The sequence below is a fragment of the Centropristis striata genome, chromosome 5 (genome assembly GCF_030273125.1).
Source record: "Centropristis striata isolate RG_2023a ecotype Rhode Island chromosome 5, C.striata_1.0, whole genome shotgun sequence".
In the NCBI taxonomy this organism is placed as follows: domain Eukaryota; kingdom Metazoa; phylum Chordata; class Actinopteri; order Perciformes; family Serranidae; genus Centropristis; species Centropristis striata.
Window position 1 is genome coordinate 35,486,802 of NC_081521.1, and position 24,637 is coordinate 35,511,438.

The 24,637-nt window shown below is 36.6% G+C and overlaps 1 protein-coding gene across 2 annotated transcripts; it reads left to right on the plus strand.

Moving 5' to 3' along the window:
- Window positions 1-8,751: 8,751 nt before the first annotated feature.
- Window positions 8,752-24,542, plus strand: pan2 (poly(A) specific ribonuclease subunit PAN2). Of its 2 annotated transcripts, none has more exons than XM_059333971.1 (26): window positions 8,752-8,830; window positions 9,677-9,982; window positions 10,379-10,548; window positions 10,636-10,756; window positions 11,305-11,382; window positions 11,467-11,737; window positions 12,288-12,633; window positions 13,568-13,664; window positions 14,272-14,391; window positions 14,518-14,637; window positions 14,724-14,852; window positions 16,607-16,806; window positions 16,945-17,093; window positions 17,181-17,287; window positions 17,406-17,504; window positions 17,927-18,015; window positions 18,319-18,463; window positions 18,559-18,696; window positions 18,793-18,852; window positions 19,498-19,588; window positions 19,676-19,833; window positions 20,728-20,871; window positions 22,216-22,395; window positions 22,513-22,606; window positions 23,901-24,104; window positions 24,229-24,542. In XM_059333971.1, the coding sequence occupies exons 2-26, from the start codon at window positions 9,695-9,697 to the stop codon at window positions 24,261-24,263; spliced, it is 3,633 nt and encodes a 1,210-aa protein (XP_059189954.1). In that variant the 5' UTR covers window positions 8,752-8,830; window positions 9,677-9,694; the 3' UTR covers window positions 24,264-24,542. The 2 variants fall into 2 exon arrangements, with proteins under 2 accessions (XP_059189954.1, XP_059189955.1); XM_059333972.1 differs by having other exon boundaries at window positions 23,901-24,092.
- The last annotated feature ends 95 nt before the right edge of the window (window positions 24,543-24,637 follow it).

Below are 24,637 nucleotides of genomic sequence, written 5' to 3' on the forward strand. Positions count from 1 at the left end.
TAAGAACCCAACAAAGAAGAGCTAGAGGGAGATTGTTTAGTGTATCAGTGTTTTATTGTTGACACTAATATTGGTAACACTTTAATCTAAGGTGTCTACATAAGAATGACATGAGCATGACATGGGATGTGTCATGAACATTAATGACACTTTGAAGTAACATTAATGCTGTTTCTGACAGGCTTGTGCCACTCTTTTGTAGACACCTTCAAATTAAAGTGTTACCATACCTTGCTTAAGTCACAAAGGCATGTTAAAAAATGCCTAAGTCATTTATTTCTCTTAAGTTACATAATTTACACACAGTGTTATTACCTAGCCATCCTTTGTTACATCCTTTTGAGTGAAATGATCAATAAATGTCATATGTTACACTTTTGTTTTTTTGTGTTTCCTGCAAAACTTGAAAAAAAATGCTGTATTGTATCATTTCTGTACTGTTTATTCCCACATAACTACTAAATGCAGCACATGATGGATGGGCGTTTACTTTTGAGGTTTCACTCATCAACCTGGAATGTAACTTAGTATATTTACTCAAGTGACGTGACTGTAGTTAGTTAAAATCATGTTAAATCTAAAGCGATTAGACTTTTAAAAAATATATATATTAAACCTCATAACAGTATATAAGTAGATAAAACGAGCCCTACCTTGAGAAAGTTAAAACGCTGCTTACATGAATGCATCAATAATAATAATAGTAATCCAATAATATATCTAGAATGTATATAAAACAACCTGAGTGGGGCCATTCTGCAAAACAACTTTTATTTTTTAATTTTTTGTAAAAAAGCCAAACTGTTAAACAAAGAATAAACTGAGCAATAAGTTAAATTAAACAAACATAAACAAAATAAAGAAGTAGTGGTTGGTCAGGTGTATTTGTGGTTACTAGTGATACACATACATACATAAGTATGTATATAATATATATATATATATATATATATATATATATATATATATATATATATTCATATGCATACACATACATCAGTGGATGTAAAGGAAAGGAACAGTTCCTTGAGAACATGAAAATCGAAAGGAGAAGTTGAGAAAGTTAACAAATGGGTATCTTTGTTGTTGAGTTTACTGAGTTCAGTGAAATAAGTACCTAACAAATCAAGATCAAAGCGATAAAAAAAACCTGTTAAACCAGTATCCACAGGAGGGAAGTTTGCTGGGTTTGCTTTCATTGCACAACTATACTATTAACACCTCACCCCCTGTATTGAACGTTATGCTTAGTGCACCAGCTTTTCACCCTGTGTGGCTAAAAACCACAAATCACTGTTTGTCATGAGAAAAACCTAAATCTTGCCATGGATTGGCATTGTTTCACACTCACAAACCACAATAATGTTGTATATTTTATTATCTTTAAATCAGTCTTATCCTAGACAGGTTGTTCTGGTATAAATGTCACCTTGCAGTACTAAACTAGAGTTGAACTTTGCCTCTGAGTAACGAACCGTGATTGTTGCATGAAATAATGAACTCAAGCATGGGAAATAATTAAAGATAAGACATGAGTTACGTAGAGTGGGGAATATCTTGGATGGGGGGAAAAGAATGACTAATGCATTGGGGAATGAAAACAAAAAATGCGGTTGTTATCTGAACGCTCAGCAGATTGCTTCCCAGTAATGAGCAGTGTGTAAAGAATTTAAATAAGGAACTGACATCACAAATGTATTATTTATACATGTGTATGACATCCTGAGGAACTTGGGTATGCTGAGTCGAGTCATTTTTTGTAAACACAATCTTTATAAGATACATTTTATATTGTGTATATAATGTGCACCGTTGTTGCTTTAAACTGTAAACAAATAACAATCAGTATGTTTAAATGTTGTAACAATCCGTGGCTAAATGTTCAGAAAAAATATGATTTGTATGCTATAATAAAATCTTGAAAGTGAATTACTGTAACTTTGATGGTCCTGCTTGCATCATTTACAGTAATACTGCCTGGCTCATCACTTTACTGTAAGAACCCAACAGTTTAATTTTTTTCATACTGAGCCACTAGTGTATTTTGCTATATATTTTTGCTATTTTATCTATGCATTTATTTCATTTTGTTTGTGCACCTTATTTTATTATATCACTATTATTTTAAAGATGTTTATAGGAGCAAGACTGCCATTTTTTTCATTGAGAAATACACATGAGGAAGACAAACAGGGAAACGAACAAACAACCATTCCCTAAACACAAACCAGGTGGTGCAGAAAATTCCTCCTTGTTCACAATTGCAAAATAGAAGAAATACAAATCAGTCAAGCAAGATATGAGGTCTTAATGTACGGTGATTAAAAAACAAAAACATTATAACATTGACAGTTAGAGAACAGGAGGACCAATTTCAATGCTACATCAGTGACCACAACAGAGAGCCCCCATATGTTTTCATACGCTGCTGTTCTTCCTCGTACAAGATATTTTCAGGATGTTATTAATTAAAGCTTCTGTGAAGACGGAAGCTAAAATTTCCAGTTTTGTAGATATACTTTTTTTCCCAGCTGTGACTGCAAGTAATAGGAAGCCACTACTCTACTACTAGGTCATGAGTCTGGCTTTGATCCTAGACTATCTATTATTTACAGCCCACATACAGAAGCTGACCTTTCATCCATAAAATAAATATTATAAAGGTAGGGCCAAAATATGTGCTCATGCGTTAATTTCAAGGAGATTGGATTATTGTAACAATCTCTTTACTGCTCTGCCAAGACAATCAGTTGATTTACAATGTAAAAAACGAGATTTCTGCTGCCAGGCTTAATGGTTTTGGATTGACTTTTTTTACCTAAACACCAAAACTATGGAATTCCCTACCCAAAAATATAAGAGATGCATGCTCCATTAACGTAAACAGCAATTTAAAATGCATTTATTTAGTACCACTCCTAACTAACTGTCACCTTTACTTTGTTTTATGATTTTGTTTTACATCATTTATCGTTCTTGAGCTTTCCTTTGCTTTATTTTTTATCTTTAGCATATTGTACTGTTCCTAGCACATCTGTTCATACTATCACCTGGTATCTGCACTTTTTTAATTTGCCTGCTTTTAATTAATTATGTTATTTCTCTTTTTATTGTAAAACACTTTGAGCTACATCCCTTGTATGAAAGATACTAATAAATAAGGTTTATTACTACTTTATTATAGTTCACGTCTTTCTATGTCTCAAGATCCTGCACTCTGGGTCAGATTAAATTTTGGTATTTATGTTTATTTTATTGATTTCTATCAAACATTTCTTTTAAAGCGCTGAATAAATTATTTGGGCCATAACAGAAATGCTCACCATCCACCTGAAGATGCAAACAATGCATTTGGATGTGTTTCCCCCCTAAAGACAGGAGGCTTGAATTAATTATGGATATTGAGTCACTCTGAGGACAAACTTCCTTGTTGAGCAATCCGGTAGCTTTACGCTGAGCTCACGGCTTTACTTCCTCTTCCCCTTTAAACCTGACACACCTTCCTTTTTTGCATTGAATTACTACTAACACATAACATTGCATCATCAGGGTGAGGGAGGGAACAAAAGCGAGCACTATTACCGACACGCTGACTGAGAGGAAGTATGCAGGAAGTTGTGGATCTCCAGAGAGCTGCAGGAGTGTTTTAGAAAAGCACAGCTTCCTCCTTGTCTCAGCATGTTTGTCTGGGTGCTCTTTTGGAAATTCATTCACAGAAAGTGCAGGTGACTTCCTTACTTTTCTTAGTCAGGAATTGTTTATCATGACTGTTTTCAGTGTAAGGAACAATCTGCACAAAAAATACTGTGACATCATGTATGAACCACAACACATATGATGATGAAATTTATTTTATTTTGCATGTAAATAGCATCGCAATAACAACTGATTTCAATAAATATCAATAAATAAATGCAATAAATATAATTTGAATAAATATGTTAGATAATAATTCCATTGGAAATACATTCCATGTATACATGTGAGAAACAAGTATGGAAACACTGTTGCAGATCAGCCACTGGGGGCTGTACGAGAGACTTAGATCAATGTGATCACATAAAAGATGCTTCAACAATTCACAACATGTCTGCAAACATTACATGCATTTCTGAGCTGAGCCTGCTATGTGATGAGCTGGATCACCAACGGCAAACACTCGAGCAGTGAGGATGGAGAAGGAGAAGAGCCTGTCCATGGTGTACTGGCACAGCAGAGGCTTCTGCCAGTCAAGAACATGCTGAGTCTCCTTACCAATCATGTTGGACTCCTGTAGAACCAAAGAAAACATTAAAATGTTGTCAGCTTTATCTTATAGATGCTGCATAGACTAATGTGACTAATAGATAATATGACTGAGATAAACCCATCTCTGACAAAGCCTTTAGGACTTTTTGAGAACATTTATTTCAGGTGACCGTGTTTACCTTCTGATCATTTATCTTCACCCTGGACTTCACACACTTGCTCATGTCTTTTTGCAGTTGGTGCATCACCAGCTTTACTCTGTTGACAAACTCTGAGCAGCTTGGAAATCCGGCAACCCTCTCCACTGCAGATCTGTAGCTCATTAGGGTGTTGAGCATCTTCTCAAGACATGTCTGAGGAAGCAGAGAGGAGGAGGAGGAGGAAAACACTTAGAAATCTCATCACAATCAAGAACTCGTTATTTTATGTTAATTACTTCAAATGACTTCAATGTGATGATTATTGCTTACTGCAGGATTCTTTGTGAGGGTCTCGGGATCACACATGTCTTTTGACTCCATCCAAACAAGAGAGGTGGAGAACTTTGTTAAATCTTTGGATCCATTTCGTGCCTTAAAAAAAAGAATTGAGAAAAACATGCTCAGTTAAAAAATGTTTCATTTAAAAATAATAAAGACATCAAACAATATATTGTGCTATATATAAAGCAACTTTAATCCAATATTCATAATTATGCCTGTGAATGTGCATTTGAATTAACACTAAATCTGCCCAGTCAGCATTTCTTCGTTTAAAATTTTAAGTATATTGCTGCTTGTGTTTACAGGCAAGCTTCAACATACAAAACTGTATTAGAAAGAGCATTACAATTATACAAAACACAATTTGAGTTCTAAAAAAATCTAGAGGCTGTAAAGAAAAGTGATTACCAATGTTTTGGGGTGTATTTTGCATGAATTATTCCACATAATAAGAAATAAAAAACACTTACCTCTTTTTTCAAAGTTTGGGCAATGCGATTGAGCACCATTGAGGAGTTCCGCACATCAGCGCATGCATCGTGCAGAGTGTGCGCCGTTGGAGCGCAGCATGCAGCCGCGAAGAGAGAGAGGAGAGCCGCAAAAGTCGCCAAACAAAAATCCATGGTGTTTTTCTTTTTTTCTTCTTGTGGCCGATCAGTGTCCTCCTGCTGTGAGCTCGTCTCTGTGAGTGATGTGAGGGCTGTGCGGAGTCCTGCTTTTTTAAAGGGTTCAGACCGGACCTGTGACTCAGTGGATTTTCCTGCATTCTCAGGTGAGTTCATGCTGGGTGCAAATCAATATTCACGTAACACACTGAAGCAGGAAAACCGAGCAAGATGAGGTCAGAGTAATTACATCATGTTTGGTTATTGATACTTGTTCTCTTTAATTGCACAAAAAGGGAATAAAATGACCAAAGGTGGAAGAAGCAGCCCAGTCAGATTTATAGCCTAAGTATAATCAGAAATAGGAGATGGGAATAACAGTCTTAAATTACTATATATATATATATATATATATATATATATATATATATATATATATATATATATATAATAAATAAATATATACATATATATAAATATATATATATATATATATATATATATATATATATATATATATATGTAAAAAAGCAACTAGAATCAAATTAAAGAAATAAATACTTATAATTCTAGGAAAATAAGGTCATATTGTAACAGAAGATTAAAAATGTAACACAGAAAGAAAAAGCAAGATAATTCAAACAAATTAAGACTTTTTGCTGTGTCTGGGAAGTAATTACAGGTGTAAATACAAAACAGTGAAAAAAATCTTAAATTATTCTCCTATTCTCTTAAATCCATAAATAAATCTTGTGCTGGAGGAAGCGGCATCCAGATCTTTACTTTATAGGTAGAGTCACAGAAATAGCCGTAAAAAAACAACTTTATTTATATAAAGTATTTATAATAATATAATAATAATAATAATATTTTATAAGCAAAAGTTAAGCAACTTTATACACTGTTGAGTTGTTTAATATTTTAAAATGCAAATATTTCATAAATTGATTGTATATTTTGTATGTAAAGCCATGATTTGCAAAGTAACTACAGCTGCCCTATAAATGTAGTGGAGTAAAACGTACAATGTAGTGGAGTAAAAGTATAAAGTAGCATAAAATGGAAATACTTGTACAAGTATGCCAGAATTGTACTAAAAGACAATGCTTGTGTGTTGTGATAACAATATTTAAAGTTAAACTTTGGTTATTATGAATAATTTTTTTTTATTCTAATATCCCTCTACTTAAATTGAATGTATTTGCCTGATCTCCATTCATCAATATGGGGTTGGTTTAGTGACATTCAGTCAATATTCTTATCTAATGTTGTTTGCACCCATAATAAAATATAATTTATAGTGTGTGATAGACAATACTAGTTAGTGTGACACACCAATTAACTTAAATGTGTCCTAATCAAGTTTCACATCTATGGCTGTGTCGAGGAAGTGAGATTAACCTTTACATTTCAGGGCGATAATGAACTGAATTCTCCTCACAGATTGGACAAACTTTCCGTCAGTGTCCACGATCTGCCCCTCTTCTCTACCAGAGAAAAACGTTTGCCTTTCATCTGAATTTTTTTTTTGAGAAAGGAAATGATAAGGGAAGGCATTAGATATTTTTTTGTGCTTCCTTAATTTTTCCCATCCATGTTCTATGAAGTGGAAATATTCACATGCTGGCTGACTCATTTAGTGCACTGAACAATGAAATCAAACAAATTAAGGAAGTTTTATGTATTATATAATATTAATGTAATAATATTATTAACCAGCTTCCTTATCTATGCAAACCTATACATTAATTACTTTTCCTAAATGTGAATAAATATAATAGTTATTGTCTTTTATTTCTGTCTTTTATTCCTGACATAAATATATACTTATTCTGACATATTAATAAAGTACTGATATACATATCCTTGCCCAAAAATATAAACTAATTACCAATAAAAAATACAATTAGTTACTTATATTTATCTTCATCATGTCAACGACAGTAACATGATTGTAGCATAATATTGTGAGTTACTTTGTGATTAAACGCTGCAGAGTAATAATATTTCCCCCTGAAAATTTGGTGCAGTCGAAATAAAGTCACACTATTAAAATAATCGTCATTATTGTACAAATAAAGTCATTTTTTGTCAAATTTTTTTTTTTTTTTGCCTAAATCCTCTCCTCATGACGCCGGCCATGTATGGTAAAATCTCCTACATCCTCAGGTGATCAGATTATGTGATTTTACCCCTTTAAGATAATGGCCTATGTCAAGTGTGCGACTTAAGCAGATTTATTATGCCTAAATCAAAATAAAAACATTTGAACATGCCTTTGTGACTCAAGCAAGATATGGTCACACTTTATTTTGAAGGTTTCTACATAAGAGTGATAAACATGGCATGGGATGTGTCATCGACACTTTGAAGTAACATTAATGCTCATGATACTTATCATGTCATGTTTCTGACAGGCTTGTGTGACTCATGTAGACACCTTTAAAATAAAGTGTTACCATATCTTGCTTAAGTCACAAAGGCATGTTCAAAAAATTGCCTAAGTCATTTTTTTCTCTTAAGTTACATAATTTACACACAGTGTTATTACTATGCCAATAGCCATCCTTTTTGTTAAATCCTTTTTGAGTGAAATGATCAATAAATGTCATATGTTACCAGTGGTGGAAAAAGTATTCAGATCCCTTACTTAAGTAAAAGTACTGATACAACATTGTGAAATTACTCCACTACAAGTAAAAGTCCTGCATTCAAAACTTACTGAAGTAAAAGTACAGAAGTATCAGCATCAAAATGTACTTAAAGTATCAAAAGTAAAAGTACTTCTTATGCAGAATGACCCCACTTGGATTGTTTTATATATTATAAAAATATATTGTTGGATTATTATTTTTGATGCATTTATGTACGGACCGCTTTAATTTTCCCAAGGTAGGGCTCATTTTTACTACTTAATATACTCGCATGATGTTCAATTTAAAACATGTTAACATGTTAGCAAACATTTCATATTAATCATGTTTTTATGTTAAATCTTGAACTGAAAAGTAACTAAAACTGGCAGCTAAATATAGTGGAGTAAAAAGTACAATATTTGCCTCAAAATGTAGTGAAGTAGAAGTATAAAGTAACATAAAATAGAAATACTCAAGTAAAGTACAAATATCTCAAAATTGTACTTAAGTATAGTACTTGAGTAAATGTACTTTGTTACATTCCACCACTGTATGTTACACATTTGGTGAAGTTTATTGTGTTTCCAAAATTTTTCCAAAATTTGAAAAAATGAGTTAGGCAATTATTTAAACAGGGTGACGATATAGTATATGATCATATCATGAAAATGATAAAGTATAAGAAATCTACTAAATAGCATTTAATTTAATCTACTTGGTACGCTCACAAACACTGGAGCTCTTGAACGTTTATTCGCCTCTTTGCTCCGGAAGTGTTTGGGTTTTTTTTAAATTTGTGTTATTGTTGTGAATGAAGTGAGCATGGGCTCCTGTGCGGGAAATCGCGTTACAAAAAGAGGTCAGTGTAAACTTTATAGTGATATTTAAAGTCTTTAAGTAGTGTTGAAGCGCTCAGTCTTCAGTAATGCGGATGTTTTGGGGATAGAAACTGATAAAACGTGCAGCCGCAAGTGTCTGTTCATGCTAACATTAGCTAGACTAGCTAAGTCCACCGTTCACGGCAACTAGCTGATCAACTACCAATAATGATTAAAAAACACTATTAATGTGAGTGATAAAGCTTTATTTTAGCATTAAAAACACATTTCCGTGATTAACACTAAAACTTTAGCTTTGGAGGCTTTTGCTAGCACTTAGCTATAAGTTAGCTAGCCAACGCTAGCATTAAAGGCAACCTGAACATATGGACAGTTTGGTTTGTTAAAATCAATTAACAGGGTTCATACGGATGCTTGAAATCCTTGAAAATGCTTACATTAATTAATGTTGTATGTTCAAAGTTTGAAAAGTGCGTGGATTTTGGATAATGTGCTTGAAAATGCTTGACATTCTTACTGTATTTCTCTTGCAATCTGACTATAGATAATCACATGTTCAATGAAAAAAATAATAAATTGAATATTGAGATTAGCAAACTGTACTTTTGGTTGTTAAAAGTGTAAAACCATCGCTGTCGGTATGGTTGAGTGAAATTACCCCTTTTAGCATGTAAGTACTCATCTAAAACATGCAATTTACAAACCTTATAAGGTCCTGGAAAAGCTTGAAAATGGACCTTGAAAGTCCTTGAAAAGTGCTTGAATTAGACTACTCAAAAAGTGTATGAACCTTGAATTAAGAAAAATCAATGTATTTAAAAGCTAGATCGGTGTTGTTGTTTACTGAAGTTGTCATTCCACTACAGGTTGATTTAACTGTACTCATGATGAACTTTGACGGTCTCGACGCTGGGATGGGCGAGTACCCACCCAGCCTTCACGGGACTCTGGACGCGGGGATGGAGCCCTCCATGGACCCCCACCTCAACCCCAGCCTAATGCAGGGTGTTGAGCTCGACCCGGAGGGGCTGGCCGTGACCGGGCCCGAGCCTGTGCACCTGATGGAGGGGATGTTTTCAGAGCTGCACAGTGCAGTTTCTGAAGTTGGCATCCCGGTCACTGCAACGCATTTTGACCTCCAGGAAGAAATACTCTGGATGGGAAACCACAGAGTAAGATATCATATGATTATAATGGAGTACATATTGTTGCCAATACATACAGGCTGTTTCCACTTTAATAAAAAAGCAGAAATACTTTGCAGCCATGTAATTCCTTCTTATTCTCTGCAACTGGCCTCATCAACAAGGCGAAAAAAATCCTACTGACACTCCCTCCATCCTCTACACCTTACATTAATGTAATGTACATTGCAAATATTAATTCTGTCAACTTGCACATTCCTGTCTTACATTTGCACACTCTTGGAAAGTTTGCACAGCTCCTTCACTCATTTAGATAACATCATATTTTCACATATTGTTTCTGCGGTTTAGATATACCACAGTGAATTCCTTGTATGTATGTATGTATCCCTTGGCAACAAAACTGATTCATCTTCTCTTTAGGGTCATGTAACCTCGTTCTTTGGACCAACAATGGGCCGCTATTCCTCTTTCCAAGTACATGCAGCAGATGACATTCGACACATTCAAAGTTTGGAAACCGGTGTGCTGTTCCTTTCCAAGTGTAACCTTAAATGCCACACTCGTGGGGGCCTTGTCATGTTTGACTACCCGTAAGTGTCACTAATGTCCTTGTGCTGAGGTTGATTGTAGACCAACTGCAAGTTTATGATAATTGATAATGTATGTGTACATTCCAGGATGGAGGAAGGAGCTGACATGCACAGTCTCCTCATGACCGATAACAACACCTTGCTCATGGGTGGACTGCAAAACTATGCGGTTGAAGTTGACTTGAATACTGTTCAAGAAACTCAAAGGGTGAGACAACATTCCCAACTATCTATTCATGCAGCACAGGATCACAATACAACTGGATGATTAAATGCCTTTTATTTTCAATTACGTTAAATTTAATTAATTTGGGCTTCCAGCGATTATTAAAAACAAGACAATCAAGATAAAACTATTGTTGTGCTGCATTCAGTTTCAGAATGATGCTCATGTTTTGTCTTGTGTTATCAGTTCAGTGCACTACATTCTTTACAGTCAGAGTACTGACTGGAATATGTTGAAGATATTTTTTTGTAGGTTTTTTTTTAAAATGTCATTTTCATTTTTGTTTTTCACTTGTATTATATTTAAAGTTCAAGAAAATCCACTTTAAAAAAAAGTTAAATAAATACATGATGTTCCCAAAGTCAGTGAGAAATGATCGTGATCTCATCATTGAACAATATAATCGTTATTCTAATTTTTGCCACAATCATGCAGCCCAAGATCACAACATAATTTCACATGTATTGGGTAGATAACATACTTAAAGCAGGTGATTAACCATTTGCTTTCTTCTCATGTTCACTTGGCAGTTTACTGTTGAGACACCGGGACTGGCAATAATGCGCCAAACTGGTCGTTACTTCTACTGTGGACACACTTCTGGCAAGGTAAGGACGACTTGATCAAATCAGTTTGTTGAAGAGGCTTTTCTGGTTTACACCAAACTAACATCCAACCTCTAACATCCACAGATAACTCTTCGGGACCTGCGTAGCTTTAAGACGGAGCACGAGTTTGATGCGTTCTCTGGCAGTCTCTCAGACTTTGACGTTCATGGAAATCTTCTGGCTGCATGCGGGTTCTCCAGCCGAGGGATGAATGGACTGGCATGCGACCGATTCCTCATGGTGTATGACCTCCGTATGATGCGAGCTGTAACGCCACTCCAGGTGCACGTTGACCCGCTCTTCTTGCGCTTCATTCCAACCTACACGTCACGCCTGGCGATCATCTCACAGACGGGTAACAACAGAGAGTTTGGTCAATAAATTTGTCCAAAGCTTTTCATTATAATCACCAGGATTTGTATGTTACCATCACAGTCAGTTCATAAATAGTGGTACTTTTAAATTATTGTGCAGGCTTCATGTTCCAGTATAAAAGTTTGGAAAATGCTTAATTTTACTAATATGTTTTCATGGTGAGGAATTCTCCTTGAAAAAAAACTTGATTTCTAACATAATTTGGTGTTTTCATCTACAGAGTCACTCATGTAATTATTCTTTAAATAATCAAATGATTAAAACATACCATCGATCATCCAATCAAAATTATTATGGAGCTCTAAAAAATAAATAGAAAATAATAAAATAAAAAACTGTGTATATTGTTCTGTAAAATTCTTTTTTGTGTAATTGCATTTATAGTGACAATTTAGGTGTGATGATAAAGGCTTTGAGAGTCTGAAAAGTATTGCTTTCGGTGCCTTAAAAGTCCTTAGTGTGAACCATATAGTAACTGTTTCAACCTTACTCTTACACATATAACTTTGACCTCATGTTTCTTTGTCCAGGTCAGTGCCAGTTCTGTGAGCCCACCGGTCTCGCCAACATGGCGGACATTTTCCACGTCAACACCGTCGGCCAGCTGCTCATGAGTTTTGACGTATCGTCCAGCAAACAAGCCTTGGCCTTCGGGGACTCTGGGGGATGTGTGCACCTGTGGTCTGACGCTCCAGAGGTTTCATTTAACGACTACTCCCGGGAGACCGAGTTTGCTCTGCCGTGCCTGGTGGACACGCTGCCTCAGCTGGACTGGAATCACGACCTGCTGCCCCTCTCACTCATCCCCATGCCGCTTACCAGCACAGAGCAGCTGCTGTCGGACTGGTCCACTGCACTGGCTACACCCAGCCCCAGGTAACACAGCAACAAGAACTTTTATGTCCGATTTTGTATGACTGGTAATGTCAGCACTACATGAAAGCTGAAATCTGTACATCCAGAGATTATCTAGTTAATTCCTGTGTCGCAAAACTCCATTATTATCCGCAAACTTTTAAAAAACACATCAATGAGCCACACTGTTTCACTGGTTGTTCCTTTAATTTAAGCACACTATAGTTTATCTTTCAATGCCACATACTTGGAAATTCTTACCAGTGCAATAAATCAGCAGTTAAAAATTGTTCCCAGCCAATACACAATACTGTTTGAGGAAATTATTGAGCCTTTGTTAAAACTGGAACTAATATTTGTGAAGCTTTACGTCTTCAGTGGGAACCAAGGGGCCTGGGAGTGAGTGCAAGATAAGGAAGTTGGAAAGTATTGACAGACGGACAAAGTCATTGTTTTGTTCTTTTCATGGGAATCGTCTACCATAGCAGAAATAAAGCTTAATTTTGTAACTTGTGGTGCAACTTTACAAAAATGACACAAAATTTCAAACTCTGATGTTGCGCACAATGAAAATATTTCGTCAGAACGTGGAACTTATTTATTTTTCCTCCCTGCAGTTGTGGAAGTGACAGAGTTTCCCTACCATTATATTAAATCCATCTATTTATTCATTCAATTAATGTTTATGTATGTTGTGGTGTTATTTTATTTGATTATTTATATCTTCACAGTTGTTGCGTCAAGATGCACTTCCAATAGAAAAAACAATGTAGTCCAAAATCAGTCTTCCAATACAAAAATCCTGTTCAGTTACTGCAAATTCTGCTTTTATACAGATATCTGTTTATAGAGATTAGTGGTGCTGTTGAATTTTATGTCTTATGCATTTCTGATTTATTTTAACTGCTCCCATTTGTTAACATTTTTCCTCTAAAAACACTGTTCTTTCCAACAGACGAGCTCCTCCTGTGGACCCTGAAATCCTACGCACAATGAAAACTGTTGGGTTCATCGGTTACGCGGCAAATCCTCGTACCCGCCCTCGGAACCAGGCATGTCGAAAACATACAATATACAGTATAGGCCAAAAGTTTGGACACGCCTTCTCATTCAATGTGTTTCCTTTATTTTCATGACTATTGACATTGTGATTCATCAAAACTATTAATGAACACATGTGGAATTATGTACTTAACAAAAAAGTGTGAAATAACTGAAAACATGTCTTATATTCTAGTAAGCAAAGGGTGGCTACTTTGAGGAATCTAAAATACAAGACATGTTTTCAGTTATTTCACACTTTTGTTGTTAAGTACATAATTCCACATGTGTTCATTCATAGTTTTGATGCCTTCAGTGAGAATCTACAATGTAAATAGTCATGAAAATAAAGAAAAACGCATTGAATGAGTAGGTGTGTGTCCAAACTTTTGGCCTGTACTGTAGATCTTACACTACTTAACAACAGCCTTTTTTAAACAAAGATACAGTCAAAGCAATAAGTAGTTAAACACATGAAAACACATATTTTCCAGCCTTAGCTTTGTGTCATTTCCGTTATATTCAGTTTTGGAAAACAAACTTTTTTTTGCGGTGTCCAGCGTCACTTTCAATCACAGATTTCAACAATCTAAAATCTACTTTCTGTCTTTGTTTCAGGTTCCTTACAAAGTAAAAGATGTAGAGCTCGATTATGACAATTACAACCAGGTCCCTGAATCACCAATTGGACGTGATGAAGAGCCACATCTCTACATGGTGCCCAAAAAGTACAGAAAGGTTGGATTTATTTCATTATGACTTTCATATAAAAGGACAGTTTATATATGTATTTCGATGTATTTTGCATCATTTCTTTGCTGTTGCTGTGTATGAAAATATGTTGTGATCTTTGTGCTGCATCAGGTCACAATTAAATACTCTAAACTTGGACTGGAGGACTTTGACTTCAAACATTACAACAGAACCTTGTTTGCTGGTCTGGAGCCTCACATCCCCAACGCCTACTGCAACTGCATGATCCAGGTAAGAAACAAGCAAGGTTTAGTATTATATCAAAGTTGATGTTTCATTTTACCCATGCAGGATTGTTGTATTCCTGTTTATTTTAGGTATTATATTTCCTGGAGCCAATTCGATGTCTCGTTCAGAATCATTTATGCCAGAAGGAGTTTTGTTTGGCCTGTGAACTCGGCTTCCTCTTCCACATGTTGGATTTGTCACGCGGAGATCCATGTCAGGTAGATATTTGTGATTGTTTCTCTGAATAACAGTAAGTTGATCCCTAATCCACATGGTGTTACAACTGCACTTTGGAGCTCATGCATGAATGTTTTTTATTTATTTTTGTCATATTTATTTTAAGAGAAAAAAAAGAAAATCCTACATGGGATTCACGAAAAGTGCTTTGACAGCCAAGTTAATTGTTACTTGACTGAGTATGCTGATGAATTGTATTTGATCTTATTTAGGATGTGCATGCCAGGAAGTCTGTAATATGCTAAGCAAGCACCCCAATAAACCCGCAGATGATGTATGCATACCACAAATCAACAAGACACTGACATTTGACAGGTTATGCTACACCCAGGCAAAAGAAGAAGGAAATGAAAGAGGAAAGGGGACACATCTATGTATAGTTAAAAAGGAACTTAAGAAAGAAACTTAAATGTAAATAGGGGAAATGAGTCGATCTTGGGTTTCAATGATAAGTCTGTTGACATGCCCAATGAAACCATCCGCTCTCATTTCGTCAGCTAGCCAGGTGGGATGGGAGCATACTAGGGTTGTGAGCGATAAACCGATGCAACCAGATATTTAGTTTAACAAGTGAGAGGTACAGCTGCGTCGGTAGCAGCCTCCTCAATCGGTACAAATTGGCCATGAATTCCTGGGATAATCGGTTTTAGAGTTATGGATCAGGTATCGTGAGACTTTGAATCGGTTGGCGGCTTCACAAGTCTCTTATTTTGCATCCCCACTTCCCTCACTTGCGGCATTCACTTCACGTCAGTTACGAAATGTTTTAAGAGACATGAGACGTCCTTCCCTCTGAAGCGTCACGTGAATCGACGTCAGTTTCTAATGACAGCGGCAGCAGATCACAGCTGGATCAGCTGTAGACATGCACTAATAATAATGTGTTTTTTATGTTTAACAAACAACTGTACATGAATAACAACCTGCATTCTGTATTTATATGTGAACTGTTTCCTGCTCAGAGACACGGGAATGCCTTTATATTGTGTTATTTATTTATTAGCCTATTATTTGCATCTGTATATAGACTATCCTGGTGATCAATTCATTATTTAATATCCCAGAACATGATTGTGTCCGCTGAACACCAGCCAATATTTTATTAGGTTAGATGATAAAGGGAAAATGTAAATGATGTCACTCGTATCAAACGGAACCTCAGGAATGATCAGCCTCACGTGGGACTGAATGGTAATGACAAAAAAAGCTTGTAGAACAACTTTTCTTTTAATTTATTATAAATGTCGAAAGATGTTTGTGGTCTTTTTGTTGTTCAGACCCATAATAAAACAGATTTTAACTCCATGGCGAATCCGAAGATAAATAAAATATTAAACTTTTACAACAAATATTAACCATCGAATTAAAAAAAAATCGTATCATTCTTACACTGTATCAATTCAAATCGAATCGGTTTGTAAAAAAAGTTCCAGTTGTGTTTTCCAGTTTCCAGTTGTTGCCATCAGCCTTAAAGTATATTGAGTAATTTGTCAGTTTTGCAAGTCAGTTTCTTGTTACCATCTAAATTAGAAGTTGGATTTATGTTAAAAGATAATAATATTACAGACTTGTGAAAAAAAAAACAATTTAACAATCAGCCAGCCATCTCCAGCAGTATACTTGTTCTTACATACAATTTAAGATCAAATCTGTATGTATGCAAGATTCATGCATGAGGTCCATTGTCTCCTGTGTAGATTTTCCAATCCAATCTCTTCTTTCTCTTCTACTCAAGGCCAGTAACTTCCTCCGAGCTTTTCGAACCATCCCCGAAGCCTCAGCACTCGGGCTGATCCTCGCAGACTCAGACGAGCAAACAGGAAAAGCCAGACTCGGCCGCTTGATCCAGAGCTGGAACCGCTTCATCCTGACCCAGCTCCATCAGGAGACGCAGGAGCAGGAGGGCCCGCAGGCCTACAGGGGAGCCAGCAGCAGGTCAGAGCAGCCGACCGGGATAAAAAAGCTGTTGACACGTCTGAAAGTCTGAAAGTATTCTAGTCACAAAGCTTTTGCAGAAACCTGTTAGGAAATATGTTATTTTATTTTTGTTGTGTTGATGATGCATCTCTACAGCACTCTGGGTTCCTCTGGTGATTCTGCCATTGGAAAACTGTTTGGATGTGAAGTTGAGAACAGCAGCTTGTGTCGCTGTGGCAAGGAAACGGTCCGCTCCTCCCTCACGCTGCTGTTCACCATGCATTACCCTGAACAGAACTCCCAAGGTGAGTTTAAGGTTCACATTGAAGTGCTGACCCTAAAAGAGAATAATTTGGGGCAGATAAAAGATCAAATTTTCTTTCACTCGTCAGAAAAAATAATAAAGGAATACGACTTTGCTGAGATCTTGAAGAAAAGCATCTGTCTGGAGCAGAGCACTCAAGCGTGGTGTGAAAACTGTGAGAAGTATCAACCCACAGTGAGTTACAGCTCCCGTCCAGCATTCACATCAGCAGCTCATATTAACATAGAATATATTTCTGGTCTGATTTCTACCCTATTCTGCATAATGAGCGTGTTTCTGTGTGCTGCTGTAGGTGCAGACACGCAATATTCGATGTCTTCCAGATGTTCTGGTCATCAACTGTGAGGTGAACAGCGCTAAAGAGGCTGAATTCTGGAAAGTTCAGGCAGAGGTAAATTCATTTATGTAACTTTAGTTTAATTCACATCCTGAAATTCACTTTTAACAAAAAAGCTGGTGCAGGCAGTTTTCTGAAATTGTAAGATACAGCCCTCCTCCTACCCTCTCCATTCTTTTTTTGGCTTGCTTTGCAGTTTAGGCAGTTGTGGCCAATTGTGGACCAACTTAAACTCCTCTTAAATTACCTGAGTTTGGCCAAGGTCTCCCATCACATGTTAGGTTTTCTAAAGCCTGAAAACCGAGCCAAGAGGAGCGGCATTTTTTTACCACTTGAATTACAATATCCTGATAAGTCATTATATCGTTTCTACCCAGAGACACCTAAAAACTGTCCAACCCAGCTTCAAATCATGATTAGTCCGGCGTTAGTTAAATGTGTGTGTGATTGTTTTTTATTTTATTTTTCCTCCACAGTACGCCTTCAATAAGGCCATGCAAAAAGAGGCAAACGAACCTGCAAAACCAAAGGAACCCCCACCCATGCCCACAGAGTGGTGCTTAGAGTAAGATCCCCTCTCAATATCAAATATACAGGGTTATTTCCATTATTGATTAAGGTTTTTTTGATTAATCAATGAATTGTATAGTCAATAAAACATCAGAAAAATTATATAAGAAAGGTAAGCGCAGCATTTGAGAATAAAGCTGGAACAATCAGTCAATTTAGTTTCCATTTTTTATTTTCTGACTATCAACTAATTGATCACATCAGACATTTTCAGCTCTACAAATTACATTTGTAACAGATGAATGTTTCTCAACTTCACTTGAAACTTCACTTTCACCTCACTGTGCACGACATGTAGCGGGGAGGACATATGCAACATGGAGGGCTTCACCTTTGACACGAAGGCGGAGGACCTGCGACACGTCTGGATCCCTCTGACTCTCAAGATGTCCATCAGCAAAAGTCAGGGACTGGAGATAAGCAACTGGCCCGAAGGAGAGGAGGTGAAGATATTTCAAATGTCTAGATTAAAATGCTGGCTTAGATTCTTTGTAAAGATTTACCTTCAATTACGAATTGTTGCATCGTCTTCGGGCAGTTAAGTGCAGCTGAAGAAGCGGAGGGAGCTTCTATCTACGACTTGGTGGTCACGGTGCCTCACGTCCTGGACGCTCGCACAGGTGGAAACTTGGTCGCACACATCAAAGTAGGAGAAACCTACCATCAAAGAAAAGAGGTTAGTCAAGCTTTGATTTGAAAATGCAGAGAGAGACTAATGCAGAGTGTAGTTAATGTTTTCTTCTGGGTCACATCAAATCTGTTTTTGTTTCAGGGAGTCACACATCAGCAGTGGTACCTCTTCAATGATTTCTTAATCGAGCCAATTGACAAGGTAAATATTGGATTTAACCCATAAGAGCCCAGACCTATTTATCCTTGAAGGAAAATTATGGGGGATATACAACAGACCAAGTGGATCACATAGAACACATTTATGATGGTTTTAAGAAAATAAAAAAAAATAAAAAGTCAAAGATCTGTGATGTGACATAAACGTTACATTGGGAGTTTATGGAATTTATGTTTATGATATTTCTTATTTTAAAATAAATAAACTAGACACCTTTTCTGCTTACAGAAGCACACATTTGCTTTTTTTCTGATGTATACCTCACAGCTATCTGTTACTTGTTTTATATTAATTTGTTCAGGAAATATGGTCAAAACAGGTTCAATGCAATACAGGACATTAACAGATTAGAATTGTTAAATGGGTTTAAACTTAGCTTAGTAACAAAAAATAAGCTTTTTGAAATTAGCTACTTTTTCACATTTCTGTTTCCAGTCACACCCATATTTTGGAGAAGTCACTTCTTGTCACAGTCAAACAGTCTTGCTAAGGGATTTAATGGGTTAATATGGGAGATTATAGAACATTTAAAGTGTTTGTTACATGTGTGTCACCGTGGGTTCTTATGGGTTAATTAATGATAATTAAATGTTTTCAGTCATGTAAGATTGATTTTGTTTGTCAAAGACTGAAGCTGCACAGTTTGACGTGAGCTGGAAAGTGCCAGGCATTCTGTATTACGCCAAGAGGAACTACCACACCAAATACGACCTCCGCAGTAAGTTTTAGGACATTACATCTGGATATTTTACTCGTAGGTTTGCATTTTTTCATTTACCCACTCATGCTTTGCTGTTTGTCTCAGTAAAAAATCCCATAGATGCCAGCGTGCTGCTGACGGAGGCCTCGTTGGCTCGGAAGCAGAGGAAGAGTCACGCCACTTTCATTCCCCTCATGGTCAGCGAGATGCCGCAGGCCGGTGATTTGGTGGGGCTGGATGCTGAGTTTGTCACGCTCAACCAGGTGAGTCTGGATTATAAAATTAGATTAATTGGTAACGCTTTATATTCAGGTCCTTACAAGATGCTTATTAACATTATTGTGTGTTTATAAGCTTATATAAGTGTTAATAATGGCATTACAAACACCCATGACCCACCCATTATGTCTTTGCTATGCCTTTATTAATCTTATTTTGTTTGCTTATTGATATTAAAATATTACTTTATTTCTCATCTATTATAAGTTAACTATAAGTTAACTATGCTTTTTGCAACTACCGGATCTAAAGCCAGAACAATGCCTTATTACTTTGACCTTATTATAAAGCGTCACAGATTAATTACTTTTATTAATCACACAATGGGGAAATTCAACCTCTGCATTTAACCCATCCTTTTTTTACACACAAGTGAACACACCATGCAAGGAGCAGTGGGCAGCACATTACTGCACCCAGGGCACAGGCACAGTTCAGATCACCCAAAAAAGACAGAAAATGACCAAAAAAGACAGAAAATGACCAGAAAAGACAGAAAATGACCTAAAAAGACATAAATTGTCCACAAAATGATCAAAAAAGACACAAAATGACCAAAAAAAGACACAAAATGACCAGAAAAGACACAAAATTACCAAAAATGAAACAAAATGACCAAAAAACCCACAAAATGGCCAAAAAAAGACATTAAGTGACCAAAAACACATTAACACATGAACACTTTAACACAGTGGAGACAGAGCTGAAAATGATTTGGCGACCCCCAGAAATCAACTCGCGACCCCAATTGGGGTCCCGACCCCAAGGTTGAGAATAGCTACTCTAGGCCACGGACTGCCCAATGCCACTGTTTGTTAACTTAACTCTGCCACAATGGATCATTACATGCAATAACCCTCCTCTGTGTGTGTTTGCAGGAAGAGGCAGAGCTTCGCAGCGACGGCACCAAGTCGACCATCAAGCCCAGTCAGATGTCTGTGGCCAGGATCACCTGTGTGAGGGGTCAGGGGCCCAACGAGGGGGTGCCCTTCATCGATGACTACATCTCGACCCAGGAGCAGGTGACTGCAACACAGCACGCTTGTTACAGTAAATAATAACCTGGAAGGAAGTGTTGAATGTTCTGGAAACAAGACACACTTTGTGGAGATGACACTTTCTTCCGATCACTGACTCTATTATGTTGCCTTCATTGTCATTAAACAGCGTGTCCTTTTGTTAGTGTTTGTAATACACTCACACGCATGCAGGTTCTGTTACAAGTGAATTCAAGCAGAAAAATTATGGGTCAGCAATTTTGGAAAGCACATCATTGCTGGCAGACAAAAATGAGCACAGAGGTTGAACTGAGTTTTCTTCAGTTTTTTAGCTGTACATTACATTATGCTTGAACTTGAATATACTTCCTAAAAATGCTTGATTTTAGTCATAATCTACCAAAAATCTTTCATTCTTTGAAATTGTTTGTTGCAGAGCAGACCAGAACCTTTAACTATTTTTTTTAATGATTTGAAGGCTTTCTCTTCTGTCTTTTCTTGTATTTACGTGTCATTACAGCTAAATAAGCTATGTTGATCCCTTACTCTGTAAATTAGAAAGTGCTAAATTATCTTATCTTAAAAAATATAAAATAAAAAGTTATTATAGAAAGCTGGTAAATGACAATATACATTGATTACTCTGGGTAAAAATTAACTCTGTAGGCCTTATTTTGTGCAAATGTATTTATCGTAGCCATGGAGTGCTGATAAAATCTTTGATAGTCTGGAAAGTTTTAGTTAGGTATCTTGAAAGTGCTTGAATTTGACTCTTAAAAAGCAGGAGAAACCCTGAATTACTGATGCACATGAAGTGAGCATCATAGAAACATTTGCTTGATCACTTGTTTCTTGTTTGTCTGGTTAGGCAGGAGTAGTTACTGTGCATTTGATTGCAACTTTTATCACAACTTGTGAAAAAAGACAAAACAGAAAAACAGTTTTTAACCCTGAGGAGGCACGGTGGTTTTTCAAACTTAAAGGAATACTTCACCTGTAAAATGACTTAATTACTCACCCCTTGACAAATTGAATCCTTGAAGAAAATGTTTTTTTTTGCGTGCCTCCACGGTGAATGAAAAATCTACATAAATGAAAGTAAATCAGGGCTGCATTTACCAGCAGCAAGACTACCAAAACATCTGTTTTAAACTTTCGCAGTACTTGCTCACTTTTGGGGTGAAATGTTACTAATTATGACACTGACAACCTGTAACAGTGCTGTCTCAGGTTTGTGCAGGCATACTACTCTGTCTATGTCTTATTAATCATATTGTAAATGATATACCAACTTCATTTTAAGGTAATCCTGTGAAATAACTGCTGCATGTGTAGACCCCCAACACTTGTGACTGTTTGTTCTTCCAGGTGGTCGACTATTTGACCCAATATTCTGGCATCAAACCAGGAGACCTGGATGCAAAGATCTCTTCAAAGCACTTGACCACGCTGAAGTCCACTTACTTGAAGCTGCGCTTCCTCATCGACACAGGAGTTCGCTTTGTTGGTCACGGTTTACAGAAGGACTTCAGGGTCATTAATTTACTGGTATGTTATTTCACAACCTAAACTCAGAAATATTTTGTGGATGGATCGTTTTAGTTTACAGTTAACTGTGTAGTCCATGGTAGTGCATAATTGACTTAACTCTTTGCTCTTTTTAAGGTTCTGAAAGACCAAGTCATCGACACGGTCTACCTGTTCCATTTACCTCGCAAGAGGATGATTTCTTTGAGATTTCTTGCGTGGTACTTTCTAGGTAAGTTAATCATGTGACCTTGTGTAATGTCTAATTTGTCGCTTTAAGTGATCCATATAGAGAATTACAACTGTGCGGCTTGCATCTTCACTGTTTGTTAAACTCATTGCTCTCATAGTGCCATTTTCAGTTGCAGAAGAAAGCTGTTTTTTCAGAGATAAAAGCTCCATAAACTGACTGTACGCTAGCTGCTCAACACTTCACGGATGTGTAAATAGGCAAATTTGCTATATCAACTTTAAATATGATTTATTAATGTTTAGTTTACGGTTTGTTTCTGCTGCCCCTAAGAGGCCAAAATGATCTTTTATTGGATTTTTAAGGAGAAAACAATAAAGCTGACAGCTGCACATATTCAGGGCCAAAGCAAATAAGCCACATAACTGTTTTGCCTCTTATGCGTCAGTTGGTCGATATATCTGTGTTGATTTGCAGTGGTTCAAATCTCAAATGTCTCAAAGACAAGCATATCATGTTTAATACCAGGAAATGAATAAATTGATATCTGTGCTTGTGTTTTGGCTCTGAAGCATTTCATTTCCAATCTCTGCATTGTAAAGCTATGCTGAAAGGCGTAATTTATATAACCTGTCTTTCTTAAAATGTCTTTTATACAAAAATATGATTCAAAGCCAGAATAATCTGTAATTTCAATCAAGGTAACGTCTGTTTTATTTGGCGATCTGTCAATGGCGTGACCAGAATAAAGTAAATAAAACAGTTTAAAGTCACATTTTTCAAGAGAAGCTGACTGCAATGGTGGCGAAAACAACAACTTCCATGATTCCTGCTACTATACAACATCACATAGCTCCGTCTTTTGTCATTGTTTTGATTGAGAGGCTTGTGTAACTGTCGAGATGTACAGTACAGGCCAAAAGTTTGGACACACCTTCTCATTCAATGCGTTTCCTTTATTTTCATGACTATTGACATTGTAATTCATCAAAACTATTAATGAACACATGTGGAATTATGTACTTAACAAATAAGTGTGAAATAACTGAAAACATGTCTTATACTCTAGTAAGCAAAGGGTGGTTACTTTGAGGAATCTAAAATACAAGACATGTTTTCAGTTATTTCACACTTTTTTTGTTAAGTACATAATTCCATATGTGTTCATTCATAGTTTTGATGCCTTCAGTGAGAATCTACAATGTAAATAGTCATGAAAATAACGAAAAATGCATTGAATGAAATGGGTGTGTCCAAACTTTTGGCCTGTACTGTATCTATAGGAACCAATACGATGAGTTATTACTGATTGTTCTTTTCTTTGTGTGGCTCCCAGACCTCAACATCCAGGGCGAAACCCACGACAGCATAGAGGACGCACGCACCGCTCTACAGCTATACAGGAAGTACCTGGAGCTGAGTCGCGGAGGGGGCAACGACGAAGTGAGGAAGGTCCTGAAGGGACTCTACGAAAAAGGCCGCCAGCTGGACTGGAAAGTCCCAGAATCGGACACAGGAGATGGTCAAGGTAGCCCAAAAAGTACGACTTACCAGTGAATTAGATGTAGGCTGGTAAATAACGTGATGATGAGTTTAAAGAACAGGGCTTCATGGGAAACAGAGTCAGCGTGTGTGGATTGAAAGCACTCTCCTTCCTTCAACAGGTGCTGCTGTGTTTCCCTCTGTGATGGGCCTGTGAGCTGCACCGTGAAGAGATTTGACTGACATCTGCTAGTTCAGTTAGTGTCACATTTTGTACTTATTTGCATTTATTTTTGCATTGTGTACAGTGTTTATGAAGGTCTTTGTTGCCTGTACAGTCCACTTCAGCTGAGTGCACAAACACTTTTAATAATGTCAAAATTTGTAATTTTCATCTACGTTGTAGGAAAACTTTTCAGAAAAGGACATTTGTATTTAAAAAAAAGAAAAACATTTTTGGTGCATGTAAAAAAATAAATGTATCATTCCTTCTAAAGGTTGTGTTGTTTTTAATACCTGGAAGTGAGAATTATTTATTTAAATTATTTACAAGGTCTTTATGGGAAGTGTATTCAAATTTAACAATGAATG

Bases quoted from the DNA above. Each gene is read 5' to 3' on its own strand.
- pan2 (XM_059333971.1), top strand. From the start codon at position 9,695: ATGATGAACTTTGACGGTCTCGACGCTGGGATGGGCGAGTACCCACCC. The intron at 17,288-17,405 runs GTGAGTTACAGC...GTGCTGCTGTAG, and splicing joins GTGAGAAGTATCAACCCACA to GTGCAGACACGCAATATTCG. The intron at 19,589-19,675 runs GTAAGTTTTAGG...TGTTTGTCTCAG, and splicing joins CACCAAATACGACCTCCGCA to TAAAAAATCCCATAGATGCC.